The 17,437-nt window shown below is 36.0% G+C and overlaps 1 protein-coding gene across 5 annotated transcripts in view; it reads right to left on the bottom strand.

Moving 5' to 3' along the window:
- Window positions 1-901: 901 nt before the first annotated feature.
- Window positions 902-17,437, bottom strand: part of BICD1 (BICD cargo adaptor 1) — a 237,801-nt gene continuing 221,265 nt past the window's right edge. For 2 of the 5 annotated variants that reach the window (XM_020910747.2, XM_070453904.1), the window contains exons 9-10: window positions 4,630-4,705; window positions 902-1,085 (exon numbers count right to left, since the gene is read on the bottom strand). In XM_020910747.2, coding sequence (XP_020766406.1) covers window positions 998-1,085; window positions 4,630-4,705 — 164 coding nt within the window. In that variant the 3' untranslated portion in view covers window positions 902-997. Of the gene's footprint in view, window positions 1,086-4,629; window positions 4,716-17,437 lie in introns of all 5 variants that reach the window. The other 3 variants (XM_070453905.1, XM_020910603.2, XM_020910683.2) reach the window with 3 other exon arrangements.

Genomic DNA, 17,437 nt, shown 5'->3' with positions numbered 1-17,437 from the left:
ACTTGGTATCTTATAGCAGGAAAGACTCCTAATAGGACCCTGAATTTGGGAGAAGTAAAAAAAATTCTGGTCATTAAATAAACACACCATTTTTGCCCATCATGTTATTTAGCCTTCTTTAACATTACTACATACACTCATACACACACAAAGGAGCAGCACCAGTGCGTCTACTTATCTGCAATTAAAAATAATTAAAGATGCCGTCAAAAGTTGAATAAGTCAATGAACCATAACAGTCTCTTTTTCAGATTTACTTAATAACGTCCAATGAAGAATTCGTTAAAAAACAAAACAAAAACAACCCAGCGGTCAATGAGCTACTGATTAGAAAGTAAGTGCATAAACAATATCAGTGTAGCAGCAAAATTACAGTTATTGTTAACATTCCGATGCACCTCGTTTATCATTTTGTGCAAGAAAAACGACCAGTCCGGCCAATTCCAGATTTCAAACTAAATTAAAACTCATACTTAATTGAGGATATTATGCATATCTTAAAAATAAATGAAGTTCACCTCTCACAGAAATGATTTTTACAGACATATATATGTGGCAAGTAAAGTACAAAATAAATATCAATGACCAAAAAATTAGATTTAACTTCTATAGCTGAAATTGAAGTATAAGGAAAGATGATTTTACAATATATGTATTTTACATTGTCTTAGGTCTCTCTTATGCTATCGAGGTAAAGCCAGCCATCTGAGATACATATTTCCTGTTTCGCTTTATTTTGATTTGATTTAACTTAACTGTAGCCATTTGATTACAGAAGTTTGTCTGTGATTTAGAGAAACCATAAAGTATTTTGCTACACCCCGGAGTCTGTGCTTTGTGTTATTCTTCCCAGCTTCCTCTTATCTTCCGAAATGATGGCCATTAATGCAATCAAACATCTAACCAACGAGAAGAAACCAGCTGCTGGATCTTGGGCAGTATCCTGTGTATGGCTACAAAACGTTCACCACAAGTGTTTGTCCGCGGGAGATGAAGACTAGGGGTAAGGAGGCTTGGAGAGACAGTGGAGAGGGGCGCACTGCGAGCTGGAATGTGGCTGCTCATCAGGCAGAGCTACGTCAGGACTGCAAATGAGAAACAAGCATGTCAGCAAGAGGCAAATTAGCAAGGGGCTCTGCACAGTGGTAAGGGTTCGACAGACATTCTTTTCACAGGAATTTTGCATCGAAAGTGGCCTAAATCTAAAGCAAGCCAAGACAACTGTAGATTAAAAAAAAAATGTCCCCCAGAAGAAAAATGAAACGTGTTAGGGAAACAACATATGAACTTCTTCCCGGCAGTCACTGTTTTCAATTTCTGTACACAGTCATTCCCCTAGGTCTCTGGGTTAGTTGCAAGATTAGTTCTTTTCAAAATTTAATGATTATGTAGCAATTACCTGGGAGTGATTCTGATACAATAGGTCTGAGGTGGGACCCGAGAATCTGCATTTCTAACAAGGTCCTGGGGACATAGACCTACTGATCCAAGGCTTCTTCGGATTCCACAGTTCTCTGGTAGATTCAGATTTAGTAGAACTAATTTGCCTGTGGAAGTCTAATTTGCTCCAAGGGTTCCCTCTATCTGTTTTAGCTTGGTAGTGTAAAGATGACAGAAGAGTAACTATATGATGCATGTGGTTGTTCCCACATGACCACTTCTGACAGCCTCTAGTTTAAATGAACACAGAAATGCTCAGGCTCATCAACGGCTTGATGAATAATATTGCAGAATAAGGATGCAAAATCACTGAATTTTCTAAGGTAATATTACAAATACATTTGGGTTCAGACCTTTTAAAATGTGACTAATGGGGGAAAATCACATTATGGGGAATTTTTTCAATTGAAAAAGACTGGCATTTTTCTAAAACTCTGCTTTTTTCCTTTATACTTTGGAATTCAGTACCACAGAATAATTTCTGCCAGGAGTGTTATTTGAGAGAGCTATTCAAGGTTTATTATTGTTACTTATTAATTTAATCATAATTTTAAAAAGCAAATATAATCATTAAAGTCATTAAAAATGAGCATTAAACAGTTTTTATCTTTGCTTTTTCATGTATACCTCTTGAGTTTTAATACAAAATCATAATTATGTACAATACTACTCTACTTGGGGTCTCTCTTCCCAAAATCTTTGAACTGTTTTAAATGTAGTTTAAATGGAGATATGCTCTTCTGTACTAGTTAGGACAACCAGTGATAAAAATGATTTTTCTTATCTATTTTTAAAATGTGGTAAGTAAACATGGGAGAGTTGGAGGTTCAACACAAGGACTAAGAAAATACTGCATGGCAGGATTTTTCCTCCATCCTCAGATGACCTGGAAATAAGAGAGGCAGACTTTCCCATGGACCTGAGTTTCTTTCTGTTAAGTTTGCATGATTTAAAACAAGTTTCTTTTTCGGGAAGGAAACATATTATTCAGCATAAGTTATGGCAAGTAGCATAAGGTGGTCACATCATACAAGAGGGATAAGTGTTTGAAGACCCATGGAGTTGAATGATCTGTATAAAGGAAGGCGAGCATTTCCATTTGACCCGGTGAAGTGTATAGTGACAGCTTACACACAGGTTACAGTTCACTTAGCCCAACACATTATGTTGTTCATGATAATTAAAATTCTTTTTCATTATTTCTGATTTCTTAAAGTGACATGTTACAAATATTTCATATTATACTATTACTATTTTTAATTTGCACAAAATACAATTGTACTGTGTATTTTATGTGACAGAGGCATATCTTTGGCTTACAGATTAAGGAATCATTTCTTAAATATAAATACTGTATTTGATAAATTCTAATCAAATAATTTAATCATAATGATCATAATCACTTAGTCATAATACGTTCTAATCATTTAGTCAAACTGGTTCTCCAAAAAAGAAAAAGCAAGGTGAAATAAAATTAAACTTAGAAAGATTCCTCATTAGCCTTTCCATTTCTTATCTAACTGAAGCACTTAAAACAGTAGCTTTCTCCACTCTTTGCCCAAGCAAATTAGAGAGGTTATGAGAGATTGCAGATTTCTGTCTTGAGGAATGGTTAGGTACTAAGAGTGGTTAGTAATAATTAAAGTTATTGAGAACACACTGTAGGCCAGGCCTGTGCCTCCCTGAATCCTCCCAATATCCATTCTCTTTCTCACTTTACAAGTAAAGAAATGGAATCTTAGCCAGCAAAAGCAACTTCCAAGATTACACAGCTAGTAGGTATTAGAAGTCGGAACCAAACCTAGATAATGTGACTCCAGAATTCGTTCACTCACTGAACTTCTGTCGTGTGCCTGGCACTACCCCAGCCTTGGGTGGGGTGAAGGTGCTTTTCGGAGAATGACTAAGTTAAGAGCCCATGTTCTTCTGCATTACAAACAGAGAATCCCACTGAGATGGATTTGAACATTTATAATTATATTCCGTTACTTAGTAATTGAAATTGCTCTCCAGTTGGCTGCTGTTATTACATAGCATTTGTATGTTAGTGAAGAACTTTCCTGAAGTAAAAACCTTGCTGCTGGAAGTGGTGGGAACAGCAGGCTGAGACAACTGTTGGAAGACACTGGCTTGGGGCCTATTTAATCACATACTTTCTCCTGCTAACTTGATGTTCCACTTAAATAGCTGGCTGCCCAACTGCCTCAGAGACCAAGTCACACTGGGGCTTTGGCTGCTGCTGCTTGCGGAAAGCATCTGCAGCTCTCAGATCTAACCCGTGACCAACATGCAGCCTGCTACTGATGTCTACTCCTCAGACACGTGGAAGTACGTCTGGGCCTGCCTTACTCAAAAGAAGCCTTGCCCTGGGAGAAGAGCAACAGTCATATAAAAATAAGGAGAGAACAACAAGCAGGCTATAAAAGTCACAGCCAGATTATAAAAACTAGACATCATCAGAGGCCAAATAGCTGGAGATGAAGGATTTCAAGAAAATGTTTAGGTCCTGATGGGATGCACTGATGCTTGTGTTGAAGTTTGCCCATGAAATTTACCATGAAAGTAAATTCATGATGTATTTGCAATGCTTTCATTGGAATAGAAATTGTTTAGCTAACTCTCCAGTTTACCATCCAGGGAGTCTGTAGACCTGCCTTTAAAATTGTTTAGTGAATCTTACATAAAGGCACTATCACTGAAAATATTCTTTTTTGAATGCCAATTACAAGGTTCTCTCCATCTTTCGATTTCAGTTTCACTGAGGGTACCGAGTGAACAAAAAAAGGAAACACTTCCGTAAAGTCGTCTTGGAACAGACATTAAATAAGTTCTATACCTTCCTAATTGCTTGCCTGAGTAATATATTCTAAAGCAAAAGACAATTCCAGGTTTTATGTTTTGAAAGGTAATGAAAACCTGGACTAATCCAAGGATTTACTCACAAAAGGGAGCTGAAGGCAGCCTGTAGTCTACCTGCTAGTGGCCAGTAAAATAAATTCTAGCTCTCTTGTATTTTCAGTGGGCACATGTGAACTTCAGGAATCCAGTGTGTGTTTGTATGGTCCATGTTTGAAATAAAATGTGGCAAGTATAATTATATATAAGAAGTCATCATGTAGGAAAGGAGAGCTTGGGGTCTGTGGAACTGACATGTGGCTGGGTGGGAAGAGTAAGGACGTCTGAATTTACCTGACAGTTGGGCAGTCTTGCCTCCCGGCTAGTTGTGAGCACTGTGGCGGTACGGAGGCAGCAGGCTGCTGACAATCTATAAGAAACTGATAAATTAGACATGTATACAAAGAGATGACAGAGCAACGTGTTAGTAACAGTAACTTAGGCAGTTGCCTGAGAGATTTAGTGAGGAATGTGTAGTCACACAGAAACATCTGAATTAACCTTTTTTTCCCTGAATGATGCCAATAGAGAAGACAAGGCTTTTTCCTTAATTAAACACAGTATTTAAAAATTAGTGAAACAAAATTAGTAGTGAAATTTCTCAAGTACATTCGGACATACATAGCCATTCATATTTGATGCTTGGTTACATCTAAAAATAAAAGATGAATTAACATAATGAAAGATCCTCAAGTTCTAAACTTGAACATGGTGGTAGTTACTTGCTCAGCACTTAGATTTGCTACTCCAAAATGTTTTATATTCAGATAGCTGACTTTATATTCGGACACACAGGTATATTGTTAATCCCACAGATATATTGAGAAAAGCATGCAATACACACTTTTCCATGATTAATAGAAGGATATCTGAGAAGAAAATTAGCTTCACAGTTTTCTGAAAATAGATTTTATTTATCAAAAGTAAGAATTGTTAGAAGTCTTAGAATGTTTATTATATTAAATTGTTAGTAACTTGGATTGATGGAGAAAGCTAACCTGAATGAGAAGTCTTTTATTTTTGTCTTCTGAAAATCACATAACTCACATTAGGTTGACAAATCACTAGCTGTTAAAAGTTCATTCTTTAGCTGATCAGTTATGTTACTCATCTACTCCAAGAAAGACTGTGTTCTGAAATAATCAAAGAGCAGTCTGTTTGCTGATGTACTACAATCACCGGCTAAGCTAGTTAGAAATGCATACATTGTATTTCTGCAAAAAGATTTTGCAGAAAAAGTTCAAATTAGAACAAAAACATTCAATTATTTCTAATTGCAGAATTTCTTCTTATAATTGCTTAGATTATGTATCTTTCCCTATATGTTATATAGGTAATAGTTAAGCCAAATTAATTCAAATTCCGAATTTAAAGTCTTGAATTAATGAACTTTTACTGAAATTTACATTCAAAGGCTTGAATCTAAGCACTACTTGTTCCAAAGTCAATATATTCTCTGTTACAACAAAACTTGCTTGTATAACTCCAAAATATAAAAATTCATGATGCTTTTATAGAAGACATTGCAAATACACTAAAGTTGTCTGTGATGGAAAGTAGAATATAAGATAGGCTTGATTTAAATTCATTCAAGAGAACATCACTGAGGAGAGAGGACCTTTTCATAATGTGGTCTTGGTTCCAGAGCCACTTACTAATTATTGTTTTTTAATAGGGACAATATCTGATTAGTTGAGTAGCTGTTGTTCAGATTATCATACTCAGTAAAAGTCTTTCAAATATAACAAATATTTCCATTTTCTTAGCTTTGGCAAATTCTTTTCATTTTTTCTTTAAGTCTTTGTTTCTCCATTTTGCAGCTTGATTAGCCCAATGATTCCCTTTTGTAGAAACTCAGGAGTCTTAAAGGATGAATTCCTTTATGAGCTTTTCATTTTTTTCAATAGCCATGATAAAGGATAACTTTAGACAAAGTTGTGCAAATTTAGACAACTATTTTGATCTCGCCAGCAGACCTAAGTTAAACAGATGTATGCTGCCCTCTTATGTTTCATTTGAGTAAATGCAATAAATACAAAACGAACACTTGGGAGTCTAGCTTGCTTTTCCTATTGCCAGCTCTTCATCTGCGGAATGGCAAGCCTCAGAATTTGAGTTTTTAAATGGATTAAATTCTTTTCTATCTCTTATTTCCGTAAGATTTTTCTTTTTTTGGTTAATACAGTCACAGATTTTTGTTCATTGAAATATACTTTGTGATGAAATTCAGAAAACAGGCAAGCAGGACCACAATGCACCCTCTTAATGAGCTGTTTGATATGTGGTGGATATTTCTTACATTTGTAGTAAATATAGTTTTCCCCTCTTTAGACATTATAATGCCTCCAGTTAATTATTATTATTATTTTGCATTTATTATTTACAAGAACTTAGCTAAGTGTTATACTTAAAGAATTAAAAACAAATTCCATAGATAAGGTGGTAAAAGATTTTAAAAAGAAATCTGAAAAATAATTAATTGCTCTGACTCAATTGTCTTCTGAATTCCTCTTCTGTGGTCAACAGTCCTCCACTGGTGAACTTGTCTAACCCAGTTGAACAGCAATGTGTATTTATTTAGCATGTACTTTGAAAATAAAAGGGGAGGTTGGGAGGTTGAGAAAAAAACCTTCCAGCTACGAGATGCTGTGGGCTCTACATGATCTCATATATTCTTTGTAGGTTCTACTTTGGTAGACTTATTCATGAAGGAACTAGGCCTCATCTCATTGCTTTTGAGGGCATAGAAGATTAGAATTATGTGACTTGAGGAGGCGTCTCAGAACATCGGAAGTCACTGCTGTCATCTGGGGCCACCAGAATTTGTTTCAACCATTCAGCGATTTAGTTACTAAACTCCCATTGTGTGTCTGAAACTGTTAGGTGGTAGAGATAAAAGGAAAACAGAAAATATGGTCCCTGGTCAATTGAGAAAGACAAGCATATTCAACAAACAAAATAAAGTGTCATGACGATGATGATGACGATGACGATGATGATGATGATGATGATGATGATGGGATGTGGTGGTGGCAGTAACACCTAGTAGTACTCATTCATTGCTTACCATGTACCAGGCACTGTGTAGGCATTTAATATGTGTGCTCTCCTTTAACCGTGTTTCATTAACCCCAATTTGTGGATTACAAAAGGGGGAGGAATAGGTTAAATAACTTGCCAAAGTTCACTAAGAGGTGGAGCTGGAATTTGAGTCCAGGATTGTATGCTCCAAGGGCTGAGTTATATTTTGAGACACTTCACTGCACTGTTTCCCATGATAGGGAAAAGTTGGGCTCTCAGAGCAGAAACAATTCACTAATCTAAGTGGTCAGGAAATGCTTCTTGGAGGTTATGATATCTAGGTTGTATACCTAGAAAAGAAATTAGTTAAAGAATTTAGTAACTATAAGCTGTTTATGGCCTCTACTAATAGTAATACATTTTACAAAATTAAAGTGTTTACTTGAAATGCTCAGAATTTGATAACACTGAACATTTATATTATAAGGCTATAGGCCTGAGAAATGTCACAAAACTGAAGAGATTGTTAGTGCCTCAAGGGCAGAGATGAATAAGGGATATTATTATTTAACATGTCTATATGTCCTGATATACATATGAACTTATTTGACATTCCTCCATAAACAAAGCCTTCAGTAGAAAGGAAGATAGAAAAGGGGAGAAGGAAGGAAGGAAATTATTTCATGAATCAACATGATGTTACTTCTCCTAGGAACTGTATATAAGTTTTAAATCTTAGCAACACTCCGCAGTTGTTATTTTCACTATTCCTATCATAAGGAAAGGAAGTATTTTTGATCTATGAGACTATATTGAAATCTCTTATCTACTGAGACTATTTTTTCTTTACATTTTTCATGATCTCTTCCACCAAAAACAAATACAGAACTTGGCATCATGGTAGGTTCTCCACAAACATTCATTGATTTAGTTAATACATGACCACCTGCTAGGAAGCGGCTGAGCAAAGATACAGACTTTTCTGATGTTAAGGCTTGTTTTCTACTCACTACTCTGGTGGTCTCTGTGATTGATGCCAGCTACCTCTGGAAATACCTGTAGATATCTCTGGCATCACCGATTCAATGGACATGAACTTGGGCAAACTCTGGGAGAGGGTGAGGGAAAGGGAAGTCTGGCATGCTGCAGTTCGTGGGGTCACGAAGAGTCGGACACGACTTGGCAACTGAACATCAACCTCTAGAAAATATCAGACCCATATTGCCAAGAAACATAAGAACTTCATTAGACAGTTGACAGTAACTTGAAGGCAAGTAGTTACCTTAAAAACACAAAGAAAGATAAAAGGTACAAGAATGAGGATAATATCATTTCTATGAAGAGGTGGCTGAAAGTGACGAATTTCATTGGCAGGAAGGAAAGTCTTGTCATATGGTTTTCCTTCCGGTATCTACCATTTTTAAACTTTTCCATGCAGTTTAGAACACCAACCAATTTTCTGAAGTCAATACTTTCGGGAGTCCATGAGCCCACTGATGATGGAGAGTCTCTTGAGGAAGGAGGCTAGGAACACCTCTGTGTTTTTGGCCCTATTTGTGTCTCAGATGGCAGTGAGAGGAGTTGGTAAGGACAGTGTACAGCTTCAGGGGTGGCCTCCTACAGCCAGGCGATACCTGGATATTCTGATGGGGGCAGAGCAGCAGCTCCTTGTGACTAACAGTTTCCTACAGAATGGCCTGCACTCCAGTGCCTGGTTTTCCTGACTTGAGAATTAATGCATCCTTACTATTTCATGAGGTATTTTCTATACCACATCTCCTTCCCTCATGACCATACACTGTGTCAGATGCTTCATACTTTGCCCTGGAAATGATTTCTATCTCCTTAGTTTTCCTCAGGCTAAATAATCCAAGTTCTTCCTCTTAGGACATAATCTCAACTTCCCATGCCCGCCTCTTTGCTCTCTGACCTTGCTGCAGTTTGTGTACAGTCTTCTAAAATTGAGGTGCTCAGAGAGGAACCCATGCATAATGAGATGTAACAGCTTGACTGGGGTGGCAGCATCCTGCCTTACCTGAGACATCTTGATTCTATTTAAAAAAAAAAAAAACACCAGAAGCCTGCATGGCATTTTTTGGGCAGCAACATCAGACTGCCAACTTCACATAAGCTTACTTTGTTTGAAGATGGTGCTGTCAAGTCATATCTCCTCCATCCTGTACTTACAGTGTCAGAAATTCCAATGCAATATTTTATATACTTTTAACTTTATGTTAATCTCTAATAAGTTTTACCTCTTCCTACCTGGTGTATCTCTTAGGTCCTATTCTGTCATCTACCATATCAATTTCCTCTTCCTTTTATTTTTTCTCTCAAGTTAGAAAATGTGACAGTCATGAGCTTAATTCTTCTCAACTCTAAACAGGTGAAGGGTTGAAGTAAATATTTTTTAATTCAAGGAAACTCACAGGAAAAGATATACACAAGCACAAATTCTAACTGAAAATCCATACTCCAATTTCAGCTGACTTTCTTTTTTAGCAAAAATCAAAGTAGAGTGAAGTTAAAGTGATCAAAGCAGGCTTGGAGAAAACAAAATTGATGATAGAATGTGAAATTTGAGTTGGTAGAAAATACAAATTTGTATGCACCATGTACCAAGGTAGAGACATAAAACTTGCATATCGTTATGTTTTTAGTCTTCCAACTCAGGAACTCTGAATATTTGTGGATAATAGCACAAAGGTGTTCTTCACAATTAACTACTGATATGCACACACTCAGCTCTTAAATGAGGGTTTTACACAGTCATCCATGGGACTGGATAATGGGTACATCACAATTTCCTTCCATTGCCCAACGGTGCTTCTGCAGCAATTTTTTTTTTTATGGCCTCTTTGCCTTCCTCTTTATTCTTTCTCTTCTGTGCTCTTCAACTTTCCTCCATATCAGCATAAGATGTAGGTCCATCAGAGAGATCTTAATGTTTAGATTCCCTGCTCCACAAACCAGTAGGTGAGGGACATTGAAGAAGTGAATTCAGTCCTAGCCTCAGCTTTTCTGTTAAGTGAGGACATTGAATATCAATCTTGCAGATCAGGTGAGAGGATGTTTGTGAAAGCATGAAGCCCATGAATAAGAACTGGTCATCGAATAACATATGAGGAGCCAAAGGGAGAAGTCAAGATGACCTTGAGATTTTCAGTTTCAAGAAACAAAGTCACTGTCATTAAAACAGAAATGAAAAGGCCAAAATAGACCATATGATAAAATCATTTCAGCAAGTCTTTGCTCCTTTTATTAAGTTCATCTAAAATGCTCTTTTCTTCTCTTGGACTGTTCAGAACTAACAAGTTTCAGTTTTCACTCCTGACCACCCCAGAAGGAAGTGTCTGCTTCCTCTAAACTCTGTTAGTACTTCTCTCATCGCCTTCAGCTTTTGAACACTGTTTTCCTTGCAGTGTATCTAAATTCTTCAGTCATGCTATGCAGTTGACAGAGGAGATCCTGCCTTATAATTCTTTGTTTTCCCACAGTCCTTTACTTTGAGAATTTGTATGTGATGCAGAATACCTGCTAATACCCTGACTTTGCCTTCCCTAAAGGATCACTAGATTTGTTTATTAGTTACATTATCAATGTCATTGTGTGATGGGTCAACTTGAGAAAGAAAGAGTACAATTTAGACATTCCTGTCATCATAACAACATCCTCCTAACAAAAGGAATAGGAAAGAGAAAGTACTCTCCGATAAAGATTTTAATGCTAGTTGAGTGATATCAGGTGATTAATGATTCTTTAATAAATTTTAAGACTTTGATGTAAAAATCTTGAAAATAATTATAATTGCTATTATTTAAAATAGGTCAAATAACATCAATACTAAATTATTCCTCACTAAATCTATAAAATGAGTAATAGTGTGTTAGTGAATAAACAGAAAAGTAAATGGAAAGAAGCATCAAAATACATTCTTCTTGTAGTAATAACTTGAACACTTAAGTAGTCCTATGGATGCCTATACACATAAACTGAAAAAACAGACATATACAATAGAGAATTTAAGAAAAATTTAAGATAGAAACATTAGATAAAGAAAAATAATGAGAGCATGAGATAGAAACATTTACATGAATATAAACAGTAGATAGGAAAAGTTGAAATATTTTAAAAAATCTAATGATGAACTTAATGGTACATCAGCACTAGTAAAAATGGATAGCTGTGAACAGCTTTTAACATTTTATAATCAAACACATAGAGTTGGCTATCTCATCCCTTTTTGCCAAACATATCACATGAATTTCTCTGGAAGTACCCACAAATAAAATTTACATAATTTCCGGCTACTCAGAAGTGTAGTCTACAATTTATGTCACCAGTCACTTCAGCCTTAAGTTTACATCACTGTTTAACACAGCAAATCCCCTTATTTGTTTATACCCTTATTATAGTCAGAGACAATCATTATTCATTAAAAATTTCCAGGGAAAAAAGCAGAATTGTTGAAACGTGTAAAAATATTTCATTATAGACAATGAAAAAATATGATCTTTAAAAACATATGACTCTTTAAAACATCTGGCTCTGCCTTCATATAGATGACAACTGTGTATAGGTTATCATGCTTAGGGGACAAGCATTAAAATTGTCTTCAACAATACAGAATCGGAGCATGACTTGCTAAAGAGAGGGAATATTTATAGACTTTTCAGTGATTATTCAAAAACTTTCACACAGCTTTCCACTTGCTGTCCTGAGGAATATCACATGACTAGCTGATAAAACAAAGCAATATTAATAAATCTATATTTATTTCAAACCTTGAAAAAGAGAAATATAAAAATGCCCTGCAGTATTGTCAACTTTCTGCTTCTGAACAACTTACAATTAAACCATGAGCATATGTGTAATTAACAGCCTATGTAGGAAGACATGGAAGATAAAGGGGAAGAGGGTAATAAATACAGTGGCACCAAGAGGTAAAAGTACATTTCGCTTCCAGATTCTTACATCAATTAAGTACCTTTTAGAAAATAACTTTTTGTTCAGAAATGACCTTCTCAAGAACAGTGTCAGCTGGTACAAAGTTAACTCAGGATGGTGTGATGGTCTGTTCTCATTAAACAATCTCAATAATAGCATGTATCAGATGAAGATCATCTATTCCTTTGAAATGTCAGAATTCATCATCAAAAAGAAATAAGAGAGAAATGAATTAAACTACAAACAAGAGCCCACTAAAAAAATCAAGTAAAATATATCCCAAACAAGAAAAATATATGAGACACCACTCAGTGAAATGTGTTTGATTTTCTTATTTTATAGTTATTCTTATTATATAGTCATTTCAAAAAAATACGGGCTCTGTATCAACCTAGAGGGGTGGGATGGGGAGGGAGATGGGAGGGAGTTTCAAAAGGGAGGGGATATATGTATACCCATGGCTGATTCACGTTGAGGTTTGACAGAAAACAGTAAAATTCTGTAAAGCAATTATCCTTCAATAAAAAATAAATTAATTAAAAAAAATAACACACACACTAAAAAAAAAAATAAACACTAGGAAATATTCTGAGAGGTTCAGGGCATCCTATTCTGTAAAGCAAGATCGGAAAATTATAGAGTTTCACCAATATTAGTTGTTCCTTGGCTTTTTAAAGTAAAGAACTACTTATAACATGTAATCTTCCATATTTGAGGAGGGGGACAACTCAGAAGCCCCAAAACTAAACCAAAGTTCCTCACAAGAAAATTAAACCATATGTATAAGCTTGGTTAAAGGAAAAGCAGTATGTTTAAATATTAAATATTTTTAAAATCCAAGTTTACAGAAGGTGCTTATTCAGCTTTCAAAGAAAAGATTAAAGATCTACAATAACAAGCTTCCTAATGTAAAAGTACTTGATTTGTAGAAAATTGAAGCAAAGCTCTTTCAGAAGTAAATCTATTAAAGAAAATAAGGTTCACTCAGGTTTATAGCCAACTTACCTCTTTTTGCTTTTGATGTCAAGTAGTGCATAAAAAGAGAAAAAAGTTTATGTTTAACTGATTCTCTGATCATAATGGCTTATTCCATAAACACCTACTCAGAGTAAATGACTATACTATACTTTTTGTTTGTTTGTTTGTTTTACAAAATCCTACCAATAGTGGTGGAGCTGGGACTTCCTGGAAAGTCAGAATAGGTATTTAAGATGAATTAAACAACATCCACATTGGGTATCTCTTCCTACTGTAAATTTCTAATTTCAGTTCTTATGACCCAAACTGATCATAGGCTGATTTTTCATTGTTAATAAGAGAAAATCTTAAGTGTGATGAAGGACTGGGAGGTGAAACTCAGTTTAGAGCAAAAATGGACTAGATGAACAGCATCAGAGCAGCAAGAAAGTCCTTAATATGAGGGAAGTATATCTCCTTAAACTAAAAAATATACCAATTATATATCCACCAAAAGCAGGTTTAATTAAAACAACTGTCCTGCTCTAAACCATTATCCTGCAAAGTAAATGTATATAATTTCATATAAAATTTTAAATCATATAAATGCAAATATTTGAAGTTATCAAAGTTTCTTTTAAATAATTATTTTAAGAGTAATAATCTAACCTAGCCTACCTTTCAAGAACATTCACTGACAATGGAGGTTACATGAGATGCTCAGCTCAGGAAGCAGTCCCCCTAAAGGACACTTGATTTGTGAATTGGACACAGTGAAGTGACATAAAAATAATGTATACACCAAAAAAAAAAGAAAGAAAAGAGGATATCTACAGTGTCCACTCTAGTAATGAGCATAGCCAAAACAAATTTGGCTCTTACATGTACAGTTTACAAACACTAAATTTGTGATATGGAGAGTATACCAATGACTTTCTCTTTGGCTGAGAGGTGACTATGAAGTTAATGGTTATATGACATCTTTATAACTTTACATTTACTTTTTTAGTAAACAATAGAAAGCAATAAAGTCAACCATTTTGAGTTGTGTTCTTTTTTTTGTTTTGTCCTCTCATACCTTTTCTGCATAATACACTGGGAAACAGCCAAGAAAACCAAACAAGCATCAGCAGATGGCTAAAGAGAAGGATGTGTGGAAGAAGGAACATACAGCTATGCAAGAGCAAAACAAGAGGGTGGCAGGGTGTTTCACTGTTGTGCAACAAATATAGTGCACTGTGAATCTTTCTGGTCGATTAGCTCTATGAGTTCAATGCCTAAGTCCCTTTAAGTAGTCTAAATTTAGTAAGTGTAAGGAACTATACTACATAATTTAAAACAAAGGAATAGGAAGTAGCAAGTGTAGGCTTTTTGTGAGCATCAGAACTACTTATCGTTTGCACCATGCTCTCAGCCAGAATTAAGCTGCTCCTTCAGACCCTGCCCAACTTGCTCACAGTGGCTCTCAGGGAGCCACTGGGACCAGGTTTAGTGTGTACAAAGGCCACTCCCCGAACTGTTAATGTGCCCCAGAAAGGTGGGATAGGCTGCCATGTTGATGGGTATGCATTTCTCAGTTAAGTCAGTGGCCCCTGTAGCCAGTGTAACAATATAGATATACTTTCAGAAACTGAATCTCATATGTTTTGGGGAAGAAAGAAAAATGTCAGCACACTTCAAGAATTCAGCATTAATTCTGAATTAATTCTGAATTTCATGCCTTGTAGAGTCAGATTATAACACTTGGACACTTTAAATTGTACCAAAAAAGTTTGCATTGTTTATTAGATAATGGGAATTTTACTTTTTCTTGATGAAAACTATACTACACTGTGCTGAGATATTTTAATATATTAAAAACATGGATGGTACACAATAAGTCCCAGTCCTAGTCATGGAGAGAAGAATTTGTATTCATTGAATCAGAGAGGCTCAGAGTTGAGAGAGCTCCTTCACTGTACTGTAGCTGTTCATGTATCCTCATAAATGTAAAGGAGAGCCTGCAGTTGTTAATTTAAAGATTAGCTTTCCTGGGTATCCACTGTGTCTTTTTAAATTATGTTTTCCTTAGTATTCCTTGTAGGTAAAAGACGTCCCTTTGAAAATTGCAGTTTGAATATAACATCCCAGGGAATGCTCATAATCAGGGCATTTTTATAATAGAGTAATTACATGTAGTTATAGTGAGGACATGTAATCATGTAGTTACAGTGAGGACAATAGTAGAATTCAGTAGTCCGATGCCAGCAAGTTGGATTAAATAGTGTGAGGAGCATAGCATAGCTGACGGCCATTTTCCTGGGAATACAATGAGGGAGAGGCCCTACTGGCCATCACAATGGAGTATTGTACATTTTCTTTGCATGTGGAGGGCTTTGAGATCTGAAGGCAGGGCCATGCCAATGGCAGATGGTTATACACCTGACTCCCCGGCGCGAAGGATACCAAAGAAACCCCAAGGGTTAAGTGCTGTAGGTAAGTGATTGTAGTCTGGTAGAATAAAAGCTGTTCTCTGACTTGCAGGTGGGGAGCATGCATAGTAGAAGGTGGTGAGATAATGTGCAGTTTTAATATTCAGTATCTGGACAAGTGTGTCCTTTGGTGGCAGAGGTTGGTCACTTCTGTGAGTCTGCTTGCAGACCTAGGTGCTTATTTCTTTGGAGTTTTCTACTTGCCTGTTGATACTTTGTAGTGAGCCAGAAGTATCATTTGGGGCAAGGAGATCCAACCAGTCCATCCTAAAGGAGATCAGTCCTGGGTGTTCATTGGAAGGACTGATGCTGTAGCTGAAACTCCAATACTTTGGCCACCTCATGTGAAGAGTTGACTTATTGGAAAAGACCCTGATGCTGGGAGGGATTGGGGGCAGAAGAAGGGGATGACAGAGGATGAGATGGTGGGATGGCATCACTGACTTGATGGGCATGAGTTTGAGTAAACTCTGGGAGTTGGTGATGGACAGGGAGGCCTGGCGTGCTGCGATTCATGGGGTCACAAAGAGTCAGACACGACTGAGCGACTGAACTGAACTGAAGGAGGGGTAATCGCCTACAATGTCCTGGGCCTTCCGTGTGTCTCAGCCCACCTGTGCCTCCCCGTTATTCCTCCAGACTCAGCCCCCTTCTGGAGGCTTCTCTCTTCACACCACATGGGTGAATTCTGGTGGACACAAGCATGATGTGATCACTTTTGCCCTAAACATGTAATAATTAGAAATGTCAAATAAGTGTATGTCTTTTCACTTAATAGATATATTGGAGAAAGATTGTAGTTATTTTCCCTTGAGGAGTTTAATTAAAATTTTTAAATTTCCATGGGTTTATTAAAATATTAATAAAACTTAGAAGATTTTAAAGCATAGTTATACTAAAAGATTTATATGACAGTTATATTAAAAGAGTCAACATGGATTGAAAGTATGATCTAATTTAACAGGTACATTCCTATTACCGTGTTGGTTTTCATGTTGATCCTCAGTAATTAAGTAATTCCATCATTTTATCATAGCTTATTTTGCTTACGATGCTTAGGTTTTGGATATGAAATCCTTTAAGAAAACACAAGTTCTGGATAGTGTACTGACAAAGGAGGTAGTAGAAGACAAAAACCAAAAATAAAACAAAGATGCTGATAGAACTGTGGTCATCAAATGTTCCATTCATCATTGCATTATTTATTGAGTGGCTCCAATTTGTACCATGGAATGGTTTACTTAGTATTGTCTTTATCTTCTCTTTTATCCTGGAAACAGGAAAACACGTGGAATACACCTTGGAAAAGTCTGATGTGTTTTCAATCTAAATATGAAGTAATTAAATGCTGCCATTTAAAATTGGCAGGAAATATTTTCCAGGCACTCCTTGCTTTGAATAAATAACATAGACTTTTTACAAGCTTGATTACATACACACACACACAAATTAAGCTGTTTTTACTATTTCAAGAATATTTAAAAGTAGGGTTTCCTAGGATATCTAAACAGTAGGAATTAAATTCTTAATGACAAGGACATCTAGTAAACAAAGGAGATGTACAGAAAGTGTACACAAATATTTAATATGTATCTATTTGAAAGAATATTGGTACCAGAGACAAATAAAGCAGAATCAATTAGTAACAACAAACATTTGGCCCAATATTTCATTTTAAAAGAAAACTGAAATGTGTTACCTTAAAT

Source organism: Odocoileus virginianus, chromosome 23 (assembly GCF_023699985.2).
Source record: "Odocoileus virginianus isolate 20LAN1187 ecotype Illinois chromosome 23, Ovbor_1.2, whole genome shotgun sequence".
Lineage (NCBI taxonomy): Eukaryota > Metazoa > Chordata > Mammalia > Artiodactyla > Cervidae > Odocoileus > Odocoileus virginianus.
This window is presented reverse-complemented; position numbering and strand designations above follow the sequence as displayed.